Raw genomic sequence first — 23,227 nt, forward strand, 5'->3', positions numbered from 1 at the left:
AAGTTTTACATTCTTTTGCCCAGTTTTGTAGCAATTATTGATGGTATTCCCTGGTATTACCGATAGTTGTCTACCCATACGCCATCTAGTTACTAAAATGGAAACTGTTTGACAATCAAATTAAAAATATAGGAAAATCCCACATTGGAAGCAGAGTTGCATTTTGCGATTTTAGAAAAATGAATCATATTATAATTATTCATATCATGATTCTTCAAAGCGACCATTTTAGCCCCGCAGTGATGTTGTCAAGAAGTCAAGTCGGTCGATTTGAGGTCGATTCAGTAATTAAAGTGGTAGACGCTTAGTAAAGCGTCTACCACAGTTTCAGTAGAAACTTTCGATTGAGTTTTGGAAGGAACACAAAATAGCACGTTTCTGGATATTGCATCACTTTCTTACACTTGTGCACGATAACGAATATCTAATAGTTATTATCCTACCAATATTACACATTAAAAACCCAGCACAATTTTAATACAAAAGTATTAAAATTGTGCTACCACTTTACTGAATCGACCGACTTGACTTCTTGACTGTATTGACTATTACTTAGACTTTGTATAGACTTTACATCTGACAATATAGAAAAACGATGCCGAAAATTGTACTATAGAATATTGTTTTCCCGCCATAATATACTCGACACTGGCCATTGTTATAGTCTGTACGTGACACGTCTGTCAAGAAAGTAAAGACATTTAAAAAGTGGCAACAACGTAGTGTCATGATGTCATCCCTTTTTTTCTTAGATTGATTTAAAAGAGATGACACTACGATGTTGCCACTTTTTAATTTCTTCACTTTCTTGACAGGCTATAAATAGCCGAAGTGCCATAATAAGAAAATTTTTTTAAAGCTGTTATCCACTGACACTTGACACATTAGGTTGACAGGTGTCATTAGGGCAAAAATCAAAATGACATTTGCCAATTGTCAATTGTCATTAATTGTCAATAAATGATAGACGTGGTGTTAATTGTTATTGGTTTGGTGCACAATATTTCAGTATTCTGAATAAATTCAGTGTTTAATTGATAAATAATCTCCAAGGAAATAGATATATATTTAATATCTAACTCTTCGATCTTTTTACCATTCATAAAAAAATAAAACAGTAAAAATTAAGGTACTAATTTATATTTCTTAAATATGCGCATTTTTCTACACGAACCTTCATTAAGGGTGTCTTATTTCAGGCTCTGTACAATTTAATAATGTCTCTTACTAAAAGAAAACGTTCCGTGGAAAATGAGGAATTGCTAGAGAACGGTGATTCTGTGCCTGCCGGCCGTAGCAATATAAAAGGCGATGAATTAAATATTGCAGTATTATTATTTTTGTACACACTGCAAGGGATTCCCCTAGGATTGGCCGGCGCTATTCCGATGTTGCTACAGAACAGAGGAATAACATATACACAGCAGGTATTTTAAATAAAATTACTCAAATGCCTACAAAGATATTTTAAAATAAAATCCATTACTGGCTGGCTGCCATACAATTAGATCAATTAGTATTTGGTAGTATTTAGTAATAATCAATGTGAGTTTTTTAAAAATATACTTACTATTATATTTTTTATAAAACAGGCTTGTTGCTTGCATCACACAAGTTGCATTGCAATTTATATAAATATAAGTGTTGCAAATTATTAAATTAGTAAATGTAATTACAAATAAAAATATTCTTATTTTTTTTAGGCTGAGTTCAGTTTAGCTTTTTGGCCATTCAGTGTAAAATTGCTGTGGGCTCCTATAGTGGATGCTATATTCTTGCCAAACTTTGGAAGACGTAAAACTTGGTTGGTACCTGTACAGTATTTGATAGGCATATTCATGATAATTATGTCCTATTGTATCATGGACTGGCTGGGATCAAAAGATGAGGCTCCTTCAATGACAATACTCACAATATCATTTTTGATACTGAACTTCTTGGCTGCAACTCAAGATATAGCTGTAGATGGCTGGGCATTAACAATGTTGAAAAGGTGAATTTTAAATTAATGTATTTATACTTTCATTAATTATTCCTTAATCAATAAAGTGTTCTACTTATACAGTTTTCTAATTCATTTTAATGCAAAATAAAAGGAAAATTATTCAATTAAGATTGTGAATATTCAGTTCATGGCAATATTTCTATATTCACTGGTGTATAATTCTAGTAACAGTAATGCATGTATATTACAATAATTTAATATGCATGTAATGTATACTTTATTATCTTTTTAAAAAAGCATTCTTGACTCAGAAAACAATTTTGATGTAACACAATATGTATTATGTCAGTATCTTGTTACTTTAGTTATAACCTTATTAAGATATATTTTGCTAATTTTGCTATTGCTATTATAATTAATTTTTCAGATGTAATGTTGGTCACGCTTCAACTTGTAATACAGTTGGACAGACTGCTGGGTACTTCTTGGGCTATGTACTGTTCCTCGCTCTTGAGTCTCCGTATTTCTGCAACAAATATCTACGGGTAGTGCCCGAAGACACAGGAATAGTGACACTATCTAGCTTCCTCCTATTCTGGGGATGGATATTTATTCTAGCAACTACTTTAGTGGCAGTTTTCAAACATGAAAACAATGATGTCGCCGACTCCCGAGAAAGTGATGTTAAAGGTGTCAAGGATATAGTTAATGCCTACAAACAGTTGTTGAAAATTGTAAAACTGCCGGCTGTGAGGACATTAGCGTTAGTCCTGTTTACTGCTAAGGTATTTGCATATTTACATTATCCCTCATAGATAGTATATTATGTAAATGTGATAGAATGACTGTCTGTTTATTTATATACTAGATGACGCCCGCAACTCCGTTGCGCCAAAACTCGTTTATCGCGCGGAAACCGTACATTTTTCCGGGACAAAAAGTATCCTATGTCCTTTCCCGGGACTCAAAGTATCTCCATGCCAAATTTCAGCAAAATCGGTTCAGCGGTTTGTGCGTGAAGAGGTAACAGACAGACAGACACACTTTCACATTTATAATATTAGTATGGAAGTATGGATTGATAGGTTTTACCAGGAAAAATGTATGCTTCCCATGATAAACATATTTCTACACAAAGTGGCAGGTAATCTAGTAAAATTTAAAATGCAGTCAATATGGTTTTAAAATACAAGTTTTCTTCTCTTTTTATAGATACCATATTATAATATATTTGTTTCATGATAAAAGTGTTCACTGTACATTTTTTCTACAACAGATTGGTTTCTGCGCTAGTGATGCTGTATCAGGCTTAAAACTTGTAGAAGCAGGTGTGCCGAGGGAGGACCTAGCGTTATTAGCGGTACCATTAGTTCCTGTACAAATCATCATGCCTGTGGTAAGCTTACTGTGTATCTATATACTAGTGTACTATAAAAACAAGATGTAGTAATATTATACTATACATAACACCACAGAGACTAGATACAATGCTGCACTGCATTTTGAATTTCGAACTGCTTTAGCTAAGTTACGCATCACTATGGAAATGTATTATTGCCTGGTTAATAAAGTTAATTTTTTAATACCTTAAAATGCAGTGCTTGGAAATTTTTGGTGCAAGCTGATCCCATGTACCTAATGACTAATATTATTATTTATTTTATTTCAGTTATTAGTTATTCTATGTTATAAAACAATGTTATAGATATAGATAATATTTAATAATATAGCTACAAATACCTACTTTATAAAAACATGAATAGTTGTGCATTAAAATATTAAATACGACTTGATCACGAAAAGCAAAGTCACGATATTTAAAATGTTCAAGTTTAATTTTCGGTCTTAGTTTTAACTAGGACCGTTCAATTCAAATATTGATAACTAATTTCACGTTTAAGTTTCCGTGTCGTTATCTCATACGATAAGAAAATGCGTTATTATTTGTATGGGCCTTTTGATACAATCAATAACAATAATTACTATAAAGATAATGTGGTGGTCAATGAAAATAATTATTATTTTTAATCAGTGCATTAATTGAAGCACAAATCATGATGAATGCTGTATATGACCAGAGGCATAGGGTGGGCCACCGTCTACGGCCCCGCGATCCAAGGGGCCTGGCGCCCCTAGGACCACGAGGATTTTTTATGATTTACTAGTTTTGATACTTAATTTTTTAGAAAAATAAATAAGTACTCATCAAAAAATTTTTTCTCCCAAAGTCTTGCGTCATCCATCCAATGCATGAATCACAGTAATTACAAATTACACACACACACAAAATAGAAGCACATGAAATAAAGAGAGTACACAAAGGTACTTGTGAAGTAGCAATTTCTTCCAAAAAGCCTTTAAAAAAAGAAAATTGCTGGAGAAACCACCCCACTCCGACTACCGCACTCAGAGAGGAACATTAATTACTTAAAATGTAATTAATTCAAAATTTTGACATAAGCCCCACACATTATCTGTCAAACTCTTCATTAAATTGAAGGTTAATCATAATTAAACGTCTCTGAGTACGGCGGTTAGACGCTTATAATTACTTAACAGTTAACTGTAATTAAATGAAGATTTTGGCATAGCCTTATACATTGTCTGTCAATTTATATCTTAAATCGAAGTTCAATCATCATTAAATGTCTCTGAGTGCGGGAGTATTTTATTGGTGCGACTTTTAGGCCCGTATATTATGTAATATGCTGTATTATATTGTATGCTCAACATCATTATTTACCTTTTAATTAATAGTTTGTACTTAAGTACTGTACTTGTGTGTTGCGTATTAACGAACGTATTTCGACGCGAGCCGTCGAGTTTTAAGCGTGTGGACGTGATTTCGAGTGGCGCGAGTCGACTTTCTCATTGGTTGAACAGACATCTTTTGGCTCGAATTCGGTGAATACTGAACGTCAACGAAGAGGTTACTCGATAGAGCCCAAGCCGCGGGTTTTGCTCGATGTGATTGCTCGATCGAGTAAAACCGTATGCGAGTAGGTACTTAGCATTAATAAACGAAACTCGGCACTCAACTTTGATGTGAAACTGCTAGTTGAGAGGCTATTTCTTAAGTGTGGTTAAATCTTGACTTAAGTTCTGTCAAAGTTGAGTTTAAAGACGCTGAGAGCGTATCAGCTAGGAATGTTATTTAGTAGGATATTGAGAGCGGAATATAAGGCGGGCTTACTCTCTTACTCTTACTCTCTTTATATATTTCAGATCCTGGCCAAACACACGACGGGTCCGGCGCCGCTATCTCTATGGCTGCGAGCGTTCCCCCTGCGCCTGCTAGTGGGTCCGCTAGCCGCGATACTGGTAGCTCTGACCCCGTCGTTACTGGGTGACACTGGACCGTCATACTTCTATCTGCTTATTCTCATGGCTATGTATATCTTCCATCAGGTTAGTTGGTTTAGTTTATGTAACTTTTTATTGTTAAACCTAGGGGTATTTTTTATTTTATAGTCTATGGATAGAACCACAGACATTGATCAAGATAGATACCGCATATCCCTCCATTTGTATGAAAACGAGCGTGCCACTTTTTTGCTACCTACAGTGACGTATAACTGTGATGATAAGAAACGTTCATTATCTAGGCCAACGTTCCTATTCGAATTTCTACAGCTCTATACGGCACAATTAGGCATTTAGGCATTTTTAAAATTCCGATTGACGTCCGATTCCAATAGCAGACTAAAGAATAGACTTTCGAAAGACGAGCATTGCTCGTCGTTTGGGAGCGCGATATGGCACGCGAAGTACATACACATGCGGTATCTTGATCTATGTCTGTGGATAGAACAATCTACACAACGATAGTCTTTTTAAGGTGTTAAGTTGTCAAGTCCGCGCAGGAGCGAGAATAGTGGAAGATCCTGAGGGAGGCCTTTGCCCAGCAGTGGGACACTATACTCTATAGGCTAATAAAAAAAAGTTGCCAGTTATATAAAATAGAAAATTAAAAATATTCTTCTTCTTTTGTCCGTGAATCTTAACAATAATATTATCATTTGCTTACATGCATAATATAACATTGTAAACTTACATAATTTCATTTTATTTCAGACTTGCCTGTACTGCATGTTTGTCGCTGTGATGGCTTTCTTCGCCAAAGTATCAGATCCTACTGTTGGCGGTACATACATGACGCTGTTAAACACAGTGTCAAACCTTGGCACGAATTGGCCAAGCACCATCGCGCTATGGGCCATAGACCATCTCACTTACAAGAAGTGCTCCGCCCCAGAACTCACAGATAACACTTGCTCGTCCCCACTGGAAAGTGATGTAAGTTGTTAATTTACTGCTTAGTTTTTTGTCTATGGACACTACTTTTGTTTTTGTCTATGTAAATTGTCTATTGCCAAATCAAATGTGAACAGAAAATACTGTTATGGACATTAAAACGTGCCTTTTTAAATTAAAATTTAATGAACAGATTAAAATATATATATTTATTTTCTTTTTTCAGCTCTGCAAAGCCAACAATGGTAGTTGCATAACGCGCATAGACGGGTACTACATTGAAACAGTCATATGTTTGATTGTGGGATTCTTATGGCTGCAGTGGGGACGGAAAACCATCAACCGACTACAGAGGCTCCCGTCTTCGGCGTGGCAGATGAGCAGATACAACAGATAAGACTGACCAGAGACAATATTCGTTTTTTTACGCATAAAGCAAACGCACAAGGAAGTTACGATGGAAAGATCATTCTAATTTGATGAAATGATTATTATTCTATATTATATAGTAGACAATTGAAAGATACGCTATCGCGTCGCGTCAGTCTGGGTTAAAATTAACCGTGGATTAAATCACTCTCATTCTTGGTACAATTTATGAAAAAGAAGGCATGATATTTTGAAGAACGAACGAGGCAATACGTTCGAGTTTCGAAAGTGGTATTTTTTTTTCTATAAAATTCTCGAATGATAACAAAGATATTTTAGAAATCATAAAGTTAGAATGACCTAACTAAGAGCCTTGCTTTTTGCGGTTTCTCTAGAAAATTCTTGTATATATTTGTTTAGTAATTTAAAGATTGTTTAGTTTACTGGGATTTGGGTATGAATTAACATTACCTTAGGAATAAATATTAATAATTAATTGAAAGAAAAATTAGGAAATAACAAATTAATTTGTGGTAAAACCACAGGGATTGGCATTAATTGGTCAATCAATTTTTTGGGTGCTATCATCAACCTATTAACAGACTATTTTGTATTGACTACTATAATTGGTATGACGCCTAAGCCCCATAAATACCTAATAGAAGTTGCTAAATACGACTTAAGTCCGGTCGCGTATTACGTAGAAAATATTTCTACCTTAAATCCGTGAGTGAGACAAGTAAAATGATGGAGAAATTTGGCCATTGATCTATCGCTTCTTTCACACACAAATAGATTGCCATAGCAAATAGATATCTTTCCTACGTGTACGCGATTTGAGTGTGATAGTGTGCGCAGCTGAAAGAGAACTGGCGATAGATCGGTGGACGTAGTTCTACCTTCGTGGTGACCGGGCCGTAACAAAAGATCGACGTAAGAATTTCGACGAGCTCCACCACCACACTATAACAAAATTAATAAATAATTTATTTATATGTATAGATTAATAATAACTCTAAAATGAAATTTTCCACTTGACCGAGTGTTATTAGATGTAATTCTCTATGTGTTAAGCCATGATGGACAAATGCATATTCCAATATCTATAATTGCCCATAATAATCGATGCCAATATAGCTGACAGGAGTTCCCAATATTTTTCAGCCTGCGGCGCAGTTACACGTTGCAATATTTTGTCACAGCCCCCTACTCTACTTATCTATTAGAAAAAGATACATAAATAAACACCTTATAGACCGGTTAAGCAGGTGATAATTAACAAATATTTAATCCTATCTGCTTTATATAGTATTAATATTAAAATTTAATTTTATAATATTTGTGGTTTCGGATAATGATGGAGGATCGACTCACGGCGCCCCTCTTGCCTTTCCACGGCGCACCAGGGCGCCACGGCGCTAACTTTGGTAACCCCATACCATACTTGATAGCTGCGCAATGGTGGCAAACATGGATATCCATTGTGGCCCAACGTGTAGGCCTTTAAACTTAGTTAAAATTTGACGTGTCGTTATAATGTGACCCCAGAAGTTATACTTCTTAAACACGAATGTAGTATTTTGGTTCGTGATTGTATTTGTTATGAATTATGATATACTTCTTAAACACGAATGTAGTATTTTGGTTCGTGATTGTATTTATTATGATAAAGCCAGCAAGGTGTGGCTAAAAATATTTATTTTTAGTTGTTGACCATTTTAAGTTAAGTACTAACATTACTAAGTTATTATTAAAGTTAAAAGGCTAAGGGCCTGTTTTACCACTTTCTGATAAAGTGCCTAATAGGCTGTTCACAACTTTTTTGACAGATTCTCCATATCTGTCAAGTTAATTGGTGGATAGCCTTATCAGGAAGTGGTGAAACAGGCCCTTAATTTGCTAATCTTTAAAAAGTTAAGAAACTAATACCAGTTCTCAACATTTGCTCAAAATAATAACCATAGTATAGACAAAATTTGTAAAATTAATAATCTAAAATTTCTTAATGTGGGAAATATAATGCTTCAAAATATGAAAACTTCGCCGACTTTAATATAAATCTCTCTTTGTAAAATACCTTGTATACGCTAGTTCATAATGTGTTCGATCCAACCAAACAACTTAATATTTCTCTGCACAAAAAGGAATATGAGGTATAAGAAATAATAATTTTAGACATAATTTTGTTGTGATACAATATTCTTCTATACTGTAATGTTTTGTTAAACCTCTATGTAGAATTTTAGAGTACAAATATATTTTAATGTCAGTATTTGTCAATGTAATATTATAGTCTAGACGGGTAAAAAAAAATATAGAAATTGTCTATGATTTTCTTTATATACACATCAACATTCAATATACTTACATACAATAATTTCTAACAATAATTTGTATGGTGTTACTACATTTTCTTTTCATTTAAAATATAAAACTTCATAACATTCCTAATTGCATTATTTTAAATACAGAAAAAATATATTTAAAGTATAATTTGGAAGTAATACATCATAAACTTATGAAGAAAAAAAAATAGGGATTATTACGCCAAGGTCGGAGCAGAGGGCGCTGCTAGCACATACAGTAAATAATCCGACCAAGATCCATCCATCCATGTTGCACACGTCACATCAGATGATTGCCATAAACATTGTCAAACAAAACTATTTATTTACTGTTTGTGCTGGTGTTGCCGTCTAGCGCGAAAACATTGCAGTAATTTAATTTATCCTATTATAATAGTTGACCAGTAAAAAATCTACAAAAATTAATAAATTAAAATAATTATCTGCAAACACAAATGGAACATAACCATCGATTTCAAACAATCTGAGACCATAAGGGACATCCAACAAACAACGTGATTGTATAATGGTAAAAATAATTGTCAACATCTCATTTAAACACATCATTTTAAGTATATAAAATATTTGTTCATAATAAATTTAAATTTGTTACTTGCATTGTGGTTTAAATATAATATTTATTTTGGTTTTAAAAAGGTTTTTTAATTCTATCCTTTTAAGCAATTGATAATAACGGCTAGCATCTATAACAGAACAGTAGGTGTAAAGCACCATGGACATACTATAAAAAATATTAACAGAGCAAGTATTCTAGATCTACATAACAATGTCAAAATAATTGATATAAAATCTCACTTTACAGTGTTGCCACTATACAACAGTATTATAGTAGACAGTGACAATATTAATAATTCCTGTTTCTTTGGTTTTTCGTATCAATGAAAGAAAAAAATGTTGTCATGAACGATTATATGAATACATTGGTAAATTTTAGTTTAATAAAATTGTCGAGTTATACATAAAATAAATATTTTGTTTGAAATTAATCTAAATAAACAACAAATGCACTTAACATCATATTAAATCTTTAAAATTATTCTTAGAATCTAAAACTAATTATAAATAGGCAGTATTATTGCAACTTATAATGTTAAACATAAATTATTATGTAAATGTAATTAATAATATTTTATACTAACAAGTAAGTATTTAAATGCCGTTGGAATAGCCGGCAACTCATATTGTTTTCGTATATGTGGTTTAAAATAATCATAGATTTATTGTAAACTGTTTTCATTTCATATTACATAATATTTTATAACACGTATGAACTTAGATAGTTTTTAAGTATTAAGTTAATTGGCATTTTAATTATACTTTAAGAAAGTATTAATATAGGTAACGCCTAATTATAATGTAAAGTTACAAGTAAAAAAAATATTCACCTGGCAGTATAGGTTAGTAAAGGGTAGAAAGCGTGTACTATACAAAATCATTAAATTCCTTCTAATAAAGTTCCCCTATCGAATAGTATTAGCGTGATTTTGAGCGCGTCAGGATTTTTTGAAATAGAAAAAACTGTACTTCGCCGCACTCTTACTTCTTACAAAACTTACTTAGGGCTCCCACACAAAACTGCGAATTCGCATTGCATCGCAATGTCATTTTTAGTAGTGATGCAACGGTAGTGTCTTAGCAGAACCAGAAACGGATAAAGATGTCAAAAGTAAATTTTAGCAGAAACGGAAACGGATGCAGAAACGGAAGTGTAAATAATATGAAAAAAAAAGTATCAAATACACCAAATCTAGATAAGAAATATATATATATAAGAAATCTATTACTTATAGAAAACAATATTGCAACTTTGCAACTGAACATTTTATTAATATTCAAAATTTCTCAGCCGTCGGTTGAAAACTTCCGTTTAAATCTCCATTATAAAAGTTGCGGAAACAGAAGCAGAAACGGATGTTGAAAATCGCGCGGAACTTCCGCACTTGCGGAAACAGAAACAGAGATCCGTTGCATTACTAATTTTTAGTATGAGTTTTGTTTTAGATTTTTGCAATGCGTGGGAGCCCTTACCTACTCACATTTTTATAGTGGGAGCCCTTACTTACATTTTTATAATAGGTATTTTTTACAGGACCGACATGTATTCTTATAAAGGACCTACACTTAAATTAAACAGAATAAAAAAAAACAATAATAGGTATTCGATTTTTCTGTACGCTCTCCGAGAATCACCAGTGTCGATTTACCAGTAAATAAACACATCTTTTTTGTAAAAAAAATATATAATTGTGCGTGCTTGCATAAAGCATTTACATTTCAGCTAAATACCTATGGACAGCTATCACTATATCGAATTCGGATTTGATTAATAAAATAAAATAAATAAAGTCTGTCAGGACTCAAGAGCATAGCAGACCTTGCTAAAGTGCAGTAAGACATGTCATTCATTACGAGGCTTCTCGCACTACATTCTTTTAAAAATTAATGAAACGTTATTCAAATCAACCAATACCTAGCATGGAAAAAAATTAAACCCCCATTGTTTTATTTCTCTGGTCTGAAATTTTACCTGAACAAAAGAAACGTTTTATTTTTCTAGTCTGGTATTTTTTAACCTGGCAACACTTAAGGCTCTCTCCTGGCTAATTCGTCATCGCATATGATCGGTTTCCGGTCGTCGCTTTTCCCGCGCCCCAGTCTGCCGACTCGCCGGGCGAGCGAGCTCGTCTTGTCTACTGCCCCCCAGCCGCCATTTCCCCCGCCGCTGCCAGAGCGAGACAGAAGACCAGTGACTCCCTCACCCAGTTTGCTGTGGTGCACGCCGTATAGGAAATATAGGAGGAGACCTGAAAATTCAGAATGCTGTCAGGTTCAATAATCGGAAGTCATACCTCGGATCTCGGTTGCAAGGGTATGTATCGTGTATGCTCATAATATACCCACCTCATTGACGTGGGAGAACCATGCTTCGGGACGAATGGGCCGGCTCGCCCGGAGAAATACCGCGGGCACACAGAAAACCGGCGTGAAACAACGCTTGCGCTGTGTTTCGCCGAGTAAGTGAGTTTACCGGAGGCCTAATGCCCTACTCTATTCACTTCCCTACCCTCCCCTATTTCCTCCCCTTCCCTTCCCTTCCCTACTCTCCCCTCCCCTATTCCCTCTTAAAAGGCCGGCAACGCACCTGCAGCTCTTCTGATGCTGCAAGTGTCCATGGGCGACGGAAGTTGCTTTCCATCAGGTGACCCGTTTGCTCGTTTGCCCCCTTATTTCATTAAAAAAAACCTCTTAAATTAGAGATACAAGTATGACGTCATTATCTATAGATGGTATGTTAGTACATAAAAGGTCGATCCTCCTCTTTTAAATTTGCGAAGAACTAGAATATGATGGCCGCAACTGTGTTGCGCCTACATCATTCGTCCTTTCCCGTCTCTTAAAGTATCAAACCCACCTAAATCAGCTGTATAAGCGTGAAGAAATAGCAGACAGAGGCACTTTCGCATTTATAATATTAGTTACGATGTAAAGAAGCGCTTACACGGGCAATAATTGCGCAATATTGCCGCTTGTTGCCGAAAATTGCTTGATGTAGTCGTGACGTCATAGTCGACGAGAATTTACTGGAGTGGAGCAATTTTAGTTGCCCGTATAAGCGTACCTTTAAGGATGGGTGATATAATATGATACTTACTCAAACGTCTTACTCACACTCTCGCAACTGAACCATAAAATCCACTCACCAAAAGTCATCCAAATAGTGAACCTGGCCCATGTGAGCGCGTTGAGGTTGACCATCAGCTCAACGTTCATGAGCACGCTGGCGGCCGGCAGCAGCGGCACCCAGGGTACGCGGAACGGCAGCCGCGCTGGGCTCTGCTGGTGCGCCCAGATTATCACCAGACCTGGAACAGGAAGTTTGACTTTATATCTCCAAAGCGGTTTCGGTGACGTTCGCTGAATTCATTAAAACCACCTACGCAGGAGGTATGTTTATATTGACAAATATATATTGTATTATATAGTAAATAATTATGTTGATAAGTGTGAACGCTGTAGTCAATAGATACTTTATCTTTCTTTATTTTCGAAAACTATGTGGCATCCAATCCAACACTTTACTAACATTAAACAGATCATTGACAAAGATTTTTTTAAAGACTTTAATAAAAAAAATGGTAACTCCTTTTTGCTTTTCCTAGAATCAAGATTTAAGAAAATTTAATAACTTACAGGCTATAATGATAAAGCTGAGTACGAAGTCAGGTAGTAGCGCCCACAATCCAGCCGGCTCGGCCAGAAAGTGGTTATGCGCGCACAGGCATATGGACGCCAGTGTGAACACGTATACGCAGTTGGTCACAGCAGTCCCGGGTGCTCTGCCCCCGGCGAGGGGCTCCAGCCACGCGTATTGGGCCCGCAGGCGCCCAACAGTAAGCGCTTCGAACATCTGTGGAGAATATTTAAGCATGGTATGTACTTATATTTTATAAATTTATTGGGACATTTGGAGAAAAAACATGTTGTTTATGTGCCTATATATGAGTAATCAGAATTTGAATTCTAGGTTACATATTGTGTACTACTTATATAAGATGTATACATGCTGCTGAATTCATGATAAGTAAGTAATAAAGAACACACCTCTGAAGATGAGGATCCAGCATCGGTCCCTGGTGTACCAGTAGCAGAACTGTCTTCTCTGTCGATCGGAGAGTCGATTTGTGGTGGGCCAAATATTTTGTCCTCAGAAGGTGTCGGTCTGTAACGCAGTATTATAACCGCAGCGCTCACTATCGTATACGCTAATAGGGTGCCGATCGACATGAACTCTACCAGCTTTTCCAAATCAAACAATAGAGCAATCAAAGCCGAAGAAAATCCGGAGATGATTAAATTGGAGATTGGAATTTGGGACTTATTTGAGACGTCACTGAGAAAGCCAAATAGAAGGCCATCCGCAGACATGGCATACAGGCATCTAGGAAGCGAAAAGAGGGAGCCTAGCAATGTGGTGGTCATTCCACACACGGCACCAACCGCGACGGCGTATTTAGCCCAGCCAGCGTGAACCGCTCCTAAAGCTTCAGGTAGAGCAGCTTCGGGATTGATGCTCGTATACGGAACCATCAATGTAAGAGCGATAGCCACCAAGATGTATCCAAAAGCAACCACGGCCATGGACAAAATGGTGGCAATAGGAATTGAACGCGAGGGATCCTTGGCTTCCTCGCTCGAGGCCGATATACTATCGAACCCGACGAAAGCGTAGAAACATGTAGCGGCACCAGTCAATACGCCACTGAAACCGAATGGCATGAAACCGCCATTTTTCTCCGACCAGTTGTCGACATCGGCGTAATAGAAGCCGAGGCAGATAACAAGAGAGATCACGAGGAGGTTCAAAATGGTGAGGCCGTTGTTGATATACGCAGAGGTCTTGACGCCCACAGCTAATATCAGGGACGCAACAATGCATATGAGGAATGCCAAAACGTCTGGATATCTGCTCAATAGGGTTTCGTGGAGCTCCCCAGTTATAGAGATAGTGGCGTTGCTAATTGCTTTATCCATCAGGGCGTCCAAATATCCTGACCATGCTCTCGCTACTGATGCTGCACCTGTAACAAATTGTAAGATATGAGTACAACTTATGTATGCAACTGTGCAATAAGTAGAAATTGATTTATACAGTGATCGATTTATAACAAAGCATTGTTTTGTTTCTGGACCTTGACTTTAAATGTCTTTTTTGCGATCCCATTAGGAACTAAAGTTGGGTCGTCGCCAATACGCCATTTTTTGTACCCACCTATCATATACTCGAGCACTATGTTCCAACCAATTATGAATGCCCAGAACTCTCCAATGCTGACATAGGTGTAGGCATAAGCGCTGCCAGCCCTCGGTATTCTCGTGCCAAATTCCGCGTAGCACAGAGCAGCTAGGGTGGAGGTTATCCCAGCAAGTAGGAAGCTGAGAGCCGTGGCAGGTCCGGCCATATGGCGGGCTACGGTGCCCGTCAGCACGTAGATTCCAGCACCAACCATATGTCCAACACCTGAAACGAAATAAATGACGGTCACTCTTGTGTACCTATAACTGAAAACCTGGACATTGGTGTTCCCCGGCTATGAAGAATTAAAGGTAGAAAAAATGTGTCAGCAACAAATGATTCGAAAACAATTGCTCATACCTTTATAATACATGCTTTTAAGTAAGCTTTAAGCTTATTCGTTTTATGTTTCTTTGGTCAACACATCAGATGCATACTGATCCATTTCCATCCATCCACATCCATTAAACATAGATTTCGTATTAATAATCAATTACGATTTAATTTAAGGAGTTTTAATGTCTACGTTATAGCATGGGTATGCAATAATGATAACGTTACAGCAAGGGAAAAGAAGGATCAAAACTTACCCAGCAAAGTGATGTCAAAGGTGCTCAGGCAGCGATTTAGAGGGGTGTCCAGGCAGTCCCCATATATAGGTTTTCGTCGGTTCATCTTATGGCAAAACCCTGAGAGGACATGGCCCAGAATTTTATGCCTGGCGCCTGGCATCTTGGCTGAAAACAAAACAACTTATCAACGAATATTGCTAACTTTACGCGAAATTAAACCGTACGTTTTGAATTTTACCATGTAACCCATAAACCAATGGTATAACAAGGAAATAAATTTACCTTATCTATTTTATCACTGAATGTCTATATTTTCAGTCCACCACTGACGAATACGAAGAGAAAATTCGCCGCGCGCATCTAATCGATTTCTGCCGTGGAAGGGATGATACTCATTTCAATTCTGAACTCGAGGGTAATGCATTCCAGAAATACTTCAGATTAGTCGTTTAGCGAACTTTATTAAGCCATGGTACGTGCAGCGGAATAAGGAATGCGACATTTCTTTTTAGTTGTGAAAAATGCTTTCCAATTAGAAGTAATTTTATCGAAGACTTCTGGCTTTTTATATTTGATTAATTAAGGCCAACAGCAGTTTATTAATTTTGTAGGGCTCGCAGTTTCTTTTATTTTGCGCATGTGGATTCTAGCACAGCTTGTGGTATAAGAACCTAGTAACTCCGCGCACGAGCTGCGAGGAATATGGGGCTAGAGAGCGGACTTTTGTGGGGCTGCTCTCGACAAATGCGGTACACTCTCCCCATTGCAGTTTTTAATTTTGACAATTTGTTCGAGATCTTCTTCGAGAACTAGACTTTTTACTAAGATCCAAGTAACAAAGCAGAACTTAAATTAATGGATTAATCTAGGGCATAGCAAACTAAAATCGATTTATGTTAAAAAATCTTACCAAAATCATGAACCAAAAATTAACCTCCGCAAACTTATAAGGTCTCCCATTTCCTACATTCTAATAGCGTTAACACAAAAGCGCTTAAGAAATGCATTGTGCCTAACAAAATGGCACTCTACCTGTTGCACGTCACTTTACGTGACTACCCCAAGTAAGTGCCAACGTGAACTAATTTGTTGACACTTACCTTTTCCAGGTGAAAAGTTACTGTGGCAACTTTTTTCTTAAATTATTTTCTGATGGTACTTTAAAAATTTGGTCCTTCGAGCCAAAATCAATTTTTATAAATCACGAAATATAATGCATTACGTTAAATGTTATAAGTTACGACTTACCATTAAACTTTTAAATAAAAAGCGAATAAAATTTGAAATATTTTATTAATTTCTCTACTTTCTACGTCGAACCGCATGTACAAAACATGAATACATACCCAATAGTAATTATATTAGTATGTTATAATTTACAAGGTAGAAACAGAAGTACATAACCTTTTACCTCAACAATAATTATTATACTTATAACTTTGATATTTATGTCTCTACTTAAAACCTCCCGAACAATTATTTACATAGATCCCTAAAACGAGGTTATATTATTTACAATTAACAAGTACTACAATAACTGTGATGATTATTGCATTTGTACGTAACAGTTTCAGTCAGAATAGTAATATACAATAATTCGGTTCAGGGTCCGTACCACGAAACGGTTTTGAGACTCAAACAATCGTACGAGAATGTTGCGTCCCACTCTAACAAAAGTGAAATGACGTTGTTAGAGCAGGACGCGGCATTCTCGTCCGATTGTTTGAGTCTCAAAACGGTTTCGTAGTAGGCCTACAGGCTACAGCCACTCCAAAGTCATTACAATCAGAATAACCTTATAATATTAATTAAATAAGAGAAGTCAATAATAATTAATTATAACATTTTGCAATAGAAAGATCATGCGAGTAGTAAATTAAGTTAAATTAATTCTTGCGAGTATGAATTACAAAATGAGCAAGTTAAAAGATCTTTAGGCCACTAACATTGCTACCAGATTATTCCACATACAATAAAAACGTTTATTATTTTAATTTTACTGCGTTTTGTCTGGCTGGCGATAACCTATTGTTTTACAACGCGATGCAGTTTTTCCTTTGTGTAAATTATACTTATCGCAGTTAAAAAAAATCTAGATCAGCAAGATTTACAATCGAACCATAAAAAATATAAATATTATATAAATACAATCATATTACGGTAGTTTTACAATCACACCTATATTGTAATAAAATAAAAAAATAAAAAACTCAGAAATACAATAAAATCAATCTGATTTTTTAAATGTTTTGGAAATTAAAAACTATTGTTTACGGTCGCACTTAGAGATTTTTAATGATTAGGTAAATAAAGAAACCCTGAGTGACTCCACATTTTCTGTTAGTTTAAAAAACTAGGTATGTTAGTAATAATTAAATATCTATGAGTGCAACCGTTTACACTATAACCGCTAGACTGTACCTACTATTAGCGAATCAAAATATAGACTGTTTTGTGAGAGCCCCTGCCCACCTTTAAGGTTAAATAACTCTAAATGCATAAATGACGAATTAAATTTCATTTATGGCAAGATAAAAGAATACTGAACAGGGAAAAACTTTTCTTGTTATATTTCCAATCCGTTTAGCTGCTATCTTCATAGGTAGTTAAGTACATATTACAATTAGGTTGGGATGGGAACCAATAAATGAGATTACCGCTTATAAAACTCCATTAAAATCAAGTATTACCACAATATTAAAAATATACCTATGTTATAATTGTAAATAGCAAATGGAATTTAATAAAATTACATAGTGCTTTCTTTGGAATAGATAATAGAGTTTAGTCCTAGATTAGAGATGAATAGTAATTACACAGGGGCTTTCGACTTTCGTACAAAAGTGATACAAAACTGACTCAAGATTCAAGGTCTCTTGAAATCTTTAAAAAAAAAGGCATCCAAATTTATACGCTTTTATAAGTTGAAGATAATTTTAAGCCAAACATTGTGCGTAAAAGTCTCTGTGTATTTATTATCGTTATAGAACTATATTGAGGAAGAATAACATAGACAAAGGTATAGATTATGGGCGGACAAGTGGACGAATTTAACAGGTTCAAAGTTTACAGTAAAAAGTGTCTTAGAGTGAGCATCAAAGAATATAAAAGTCTTAATTAAAATATGCAATAGATAGGCTTACAGCAAAATGATATGTATTAAGTTTTCAGTCTTAACAAAATACGTTTATAAAATTTATTATTGAAAATAGGGTAATTTTATTACATAATTACTTATATTATATTTAAAAGATTTTAAGAAATACAAAACATAATTACCCTGAATTGTACATTTTGAATAGTTAATAAGTAATAGATAATAATAAAATAAAATAAGCTTCAATGTAAAATAATATTATAGTGCATTAGGTACTCATACAAAAATTCATATTATTATTGTAACTATAAAAATAATAATACGTATGTAAATATAAGATTTGTACACTGTATAGTTCAAATATTAGGTCCTTACATATTATGAAATTGGCGTTTTGTTGTAACAGGCCACATTGATCTCAAATATCTCCTCTTTGGGAATTCCAAATTTAAATTTATGTAAGTATTCATTTATTTGGTATATTTGAGTTTCCAAAACAGTCATTCATTTGTTTTTTTCTTGATTATTTTTTCTTTGGAGTCGTTCATTCATATCGTATAATGGAAAAATTGAAATATCGCTTTATTTACGAATACGAGTTCTACCGTGGCACGAGTGCTGCAGAAACAGCTCGAAGAATTAACAATGTGTATGGCACTGGTGTCACAAAAAAAAAACAGGGTACGGTTTTGCTTCCAAAGTTTTCGTTCCGGAAACCGACCTTCAGAACAAGCCCCGTGGATGTCCCCAGACCAAAATGAATGATGAAGAATTAAAGGCTATTGTGGAAGCCGATCCATCGCAAACCACTTCAGAGTTAGCAGCAGGCTTCGGTGTAAGTGATAAAACTGATCTAATCCACTTGAAGCAAATTGGGAAGATAAAAAACTTGAAAGATGATGATGAATTGAGTGAAGCAAACCAGAAAACACGCGTCGACTGCTGCGTTACATCGCTCAACCGACACAATAATGAAGGGATTTTTTTTTTAATGAAAAAAGGGGCAAACGAGCAAACGGGTCACCTGATGGAAAGCAACTTCCGTCGCCCATGGACACTCGCAGCATCAGAAGAGCTGCAGGTGCGTTGCCGGCCTTTTAAGAGGGAATAGGGTTATAGGGGAGGGTAAGGATGGGAAGGGAAGGGAATAGGGGAGGATAGGGAAGGGAATTGGGCCTCCGGTAAACTCACTCACTCGGCGAAACACAGCGCAAGCGCTGTTTCACGCCGGGTTTCTGTGAGAACGTGGTATTTCTCCGGTCGAGCCGGCCTATTCGTGCCGAAGCATGGCTCTCCCACGTATAATTTTAAATCGGGTCATTACTTGTGATGAAAAATGGATCCTTTACGATAATCGGAAGCATTCGTCGCAATGGCTGTCCCTTGGAGAATCAGGCAAATCCTGCTCTAAGCGAAAATTGACTCAGAAAAAGTTACTTGTTAGTGTTTGGTGAACTAGTGCCGGTGTCGTTCACTACAGCTTTCTAAAATCTGGCCAAACGGTTGCGGCAGATATCTATTGTCAGCGACTGCAAACCATGATGGAAGAACTAGCTGCTAAACAACCAAGGTTGGTCAATCGCTTCAGGACAACGCTAGACCACACACTGTACAACAGACGGCCCCAAAACTGGAGGAGCTGCAATTGGAATGTCTGCGACATCCACCGTACTCCCCGGACCTTGCTCCAACAGATAAACATTTTTTTTTTAATTTGGATAACTTCCTACAAGGAAAAAAATTCAAGTCTGATGTGGCAGTCCAAGCCGCATTCAAAGAATTTATTGACTCTTGTCCCTCCGTTTTTTTAGTAAAGGGAATAGGGATCAACGAACTACGCTTAAGATGGCAAAAATGCATCGATAACAATGGTACATAGTTTGATTAATTAAATATATTATACAAAAAAAAATCGACTTTATATTCCTCCCTAAGGCCAGTTTCATATTATGTAAGGATCTAAATCATAATATTATGTAGAAATCTCAGCAAGTGTAAATAAAATAGAGTCACTAGTACTAAACAAAACTAGCATGACACATCAAGGTAACAATTTAAATATTCATTTTATTTAAATGTTTGATATATAAACAGCTGCATATTTACAAAAAAAACGTTTTGAAGCTATTACAAAATAAACAACTATTCAACATTTTACGGCTACTAGAGCCGTAAAATGTTGAATAGTTGTTTATTTGCCATGTATTTTTCATGTTTAAAATAGCTACTTAGTAGTTAGTAGTACCGTAAATAAAATAAAATTCATACATTGTACAATGAAAACACGACAGAAACAGTACTAGTGTTGCAAACTATTTTTTTATATTTATTATTATGGTCCCAAAATGAATACAAAATTCGCTAACGACATTAGATAGTTAATATTATTCATTCTACATTTGCATATAAATATTAAAAAAAAATTGAAAAGCTGTTTATGTTACGTCATGCATCGAATAATTATTTGTTACGGGACCATTTTTACTTTCGAATAAACTGAAATTATTTTCCAACTTAAAAACGATTTCATAACGCTAAAAAAATTTGAATCCGTCAAACGCGCTGCAAAAATAAAATTAATTTACATAAAAAATTAAATAATGGTTTTGGTTTCATAATAAAACGCTAGCTACAAATGAGCCACTACTTCATCAATTCTGCATCAAGAACATAAAGTCTATACTTGACATTTTTCCGAGCGGCGAGCTCCAACTAGGCCACGCGCAGGCCAAGAAATTAAACGCGAGTATACTCCACTAAATGTTCGGAGCTAACTAAGAAAATATTGTTATACGGCTGTTAACGATCTTGTTAACGAGTCGGCTGTCAGATTCAATTAGTTTTCTAACTCTGTAACGAGCTACAGTAACATTTTGCGGGTATTTAGATTTTTTGCCAAATCGAATATTGTTGGCTAGTATTATAAAATTATGAGTAGGTATAACTATAAACTACATGCAAATTGTTTTTTCTACAGTCTAACCAATAACCAATTCCAGTTATTAACGTTGTTAGCTAAAAAGCAATTCTAGTGTGAGTCAGGTTTATTGATTTTTCATCAACTTTAGGATCTACTATAAATTTTAAATTCCTATTTTTCGCTACAACTCTACTCGAGATTATGCCTTTATCGTGACTTATGATTAACACGCAACTTGTGTTAAAATATGAACCTAACTCTAAACCGTGAACTCTATTATTTATTAGACTAGACACCATTAAGATTATAAAAATATCTACTCATTAAACGCACAAATTATTGTAGTGCTCAAAACGGCGTTATTTGTTCGTAAGTGTAACATCCTTAGTTTATGAAAATGTAAGACTACCCTACGAGAACAAAAATGTGCGAGTACATAAAATTACACAAGGTGAACGTTTATCCTACTTAATAAAAATGGCAATTATTATGAATTATCAAAAATATACAATAATAATAAATAAAACTTGTTATATTTCGAGTAAGAAGTCATCAAAAATAAAAATCACGTTCGTAACAACCTTTACGTTAGTGTACCCGTTAATAAATTATTATTATTTAAAATGCAATATTTTCAGTCAATAAATTTGTGGAAATATTGTGCTTCATGCGTATTTTATTCTTCATTCTTATCGATAAGTTTAAATATCATAAATTAATTTTGCTTTAAAATTTTAATGGAACTTAATGCGACTTTGAGTTACGACAGGTAAGTAATATATTTTTTAACTGAATTCTGAATAAATTAGTCAAATATTTTTATTTGAGTTGTGACTTATGACACTTTGCGCTTGTGCAAACTGCATACCCCTATAAAAAGACCCTAAAGTTATATTATATTCGTATTAAATACATATTTTACTTAATAATATATTCGTATTACGTATAGTTATTTCAAAATTATTACACCATCTTCAAATGCCTACTTACGTTTATGTAGTTTTCAGATCAAAAATATTCATACATTATGCCAAATTAGCACCCTTGACTTTATATTATAATTTATTTTATATTATAAATCAGGTGTAGTAAGTACATTAAAAATATAAAATTATGATTATTACAAGTTGCAGTATTTAACTTAATATAAATCAGTTAATTACTTAAGAATTTTAGAAGAATTATTCTATGAAACTAGTTAATTTGTGATTATAGAATTTACTTAACAAAATAATTTAAACAATTAATAGTTGTTGCAGTATAAAAAAATGGTGAGCATGAAATTACTAAAATACGCAGCACGGTCGATGTGCATCAAGCCGTGCCATTGCAATTTGCAAGTATCACAAATAGGCAGTAAAGTACTTAGGGCCATTTGCCCACAGGGAAATCGCAGTGGCGCCATCTACAACTGGTGTTACAAAAAAGAAAGTGAAGTCATCCCTTTCAAATCAATCTAAGAAAAAAGGGATGACACTACTATGTTGCCACTTTTTAATTTCTTCATTTTCTTGACAGACTATAGATTACTGATGTTGACTTTTTAACCAACTTCCAAAAAGGAGGAGGTTATATTTTTTTTAATGGCATATAGCCTATAGGTGCACCTTTATCATCAGTGGTGCCACTGGACTCCTAGTGGTTGTATGGACCCTAACAATCGGAAATCAGCAATCGGAGCAGCATAAGGAAAAGCAAATTTTGGCCTTTCCAAAAATTTCAGATAGTTTTGGTCTTAAAAATAACGCATTTTATATTAGAATTAAATAGTTAAAACCGGCCAGTGTCGTTTAGGGCCACGCGCAGTATAGGGTCCAGTACCACTAGTTTATTTTTTATTTTTGTATGGTCAATGAATGTTCATTCATAACGTGTTAAATACTCATAATATTTTTAAAAAACTTATCCAA

At 35.0% G+C, this 23,227-nt stretch overlaps 2 protein-coding genes across 2 annotated transcripts; one reads left to right on the forward strand and one right to left on the reverse strand.

Moving 5' to 3' along the window:
• Positions 1-970: 970 nt before the first annotated feature.
• LOC121732940 (acetyl-coenzyme A transporter 1) lies at positions 971-7,832 on the forward strand. The gene is made up of 8 exons (XM_042122975.1): positions 971-1,129; positions 1,200-1,427; positions 1,704-1,993; positions 2,373-2,730; positions 3,222-3,341; positions 5,171-5,353; positions 6,020-6,241; positions 6,426-7,832. Exons 2-8 carry the CDS (start codon positions 1,218-1,220, stop codon positions 6,594-6,596), a joined length of 1,554 nt encoding a protein of 517 aa, XP_041978909.1. The 5' UTR covers positions 971-1,129; positions 1,200-1,217; the 3' UTR covers positions 6,597-7,832.
• A 3,599-nt stretch (positions 7,833-11,431) lies between these two features.
• LOC121732939 (cationic amino acid transporter 4) lies at positions 11,432-15,855 on the reverse strand. Its single transcript, XM_042122974.1, has 7 exons — positions 15,583-15,855; positions 15,319-15,465; positions 14,705-14,953; positions 13,537-14,513; positions 13,126-13,342; positions 12,636-12,797; positions 11,432-11,738 (listed from the first exon to the last, which is right to left on the reverse strand). Exons 2-7 carry the CDS (start codon positions 15,458-15,460, stop codon positions 11,518-11,520), a joined length of 1,968 nt encoding a protein of 655 aa, XP_041978908.1. The 5' UTR covers positions 15,461-15,465; positions 15,583-15,855; the 3' UTR covers positions 11,432-11,517.
• Between the last annotated feature and the right edge of the window lie 7,372 nt (positions 15,856-23,227).

Source organism: Aricia agestis, chromosome 13 (genome assembly GCF_905147365.1).
Source record: "Aricia agestis chromosome 13, ilAriAges1.1, whole genome shotgun sequence".
Lineage (NCBI taxonomy): Eukaryota > Metazoa > Arthropoda > Insecta > Lepidoptera > Lycaenidae > Aricia > Aricia agestis.

Excerpts from the sequence above, each read along its gene's own strand:
- LOC121732940 (XM_042122975.1), top strand. The coding sequence starts at position 1,218 with ATGTCTCTTACTAAAAGAAAACGTTCCGTGGAAAATGAGGAATTGCTA. Across the intron at positions 1,994-2,372 it reads GCATTAACAATGTTGAAAAG|ATGTAATGTTGGTCACGCTT; the intron begins GTGAATTTTAAA and ends TTAATTTTTCAG. Across the intron at positions 5,354-6,019 it reads CTATGTATATCTTCCATCAG|ACTTGCCTGTACTGCATGTT; the intron begins GTTAGTTGGTTT and ends ATTTTATTTCAG.
- LOC121732939 (XM_042122974.1), bottom strand. The coding sequence starts at position 15,460 with ATGCCAGGCGCCAGGCATAAAATTCTGGGCCATGTCCTCTCAGGGTTT. Across the intron at positions 14,954-15,318 it reads CTTTGACATCACTTTGCTGG|GTGTTGGACATATGGTTGGT; the intron begins GTAAGTTTTGAT and ends ATTTCGTTTCAG. Across the intron at positions 13,343-13,536 it reads CTGGATCCTCATCTTCAGAG|ATGTTCGAAGCGCTTACTGT; the intron begins GTGTGTTCTTTA and ends TATTCTCCACAG.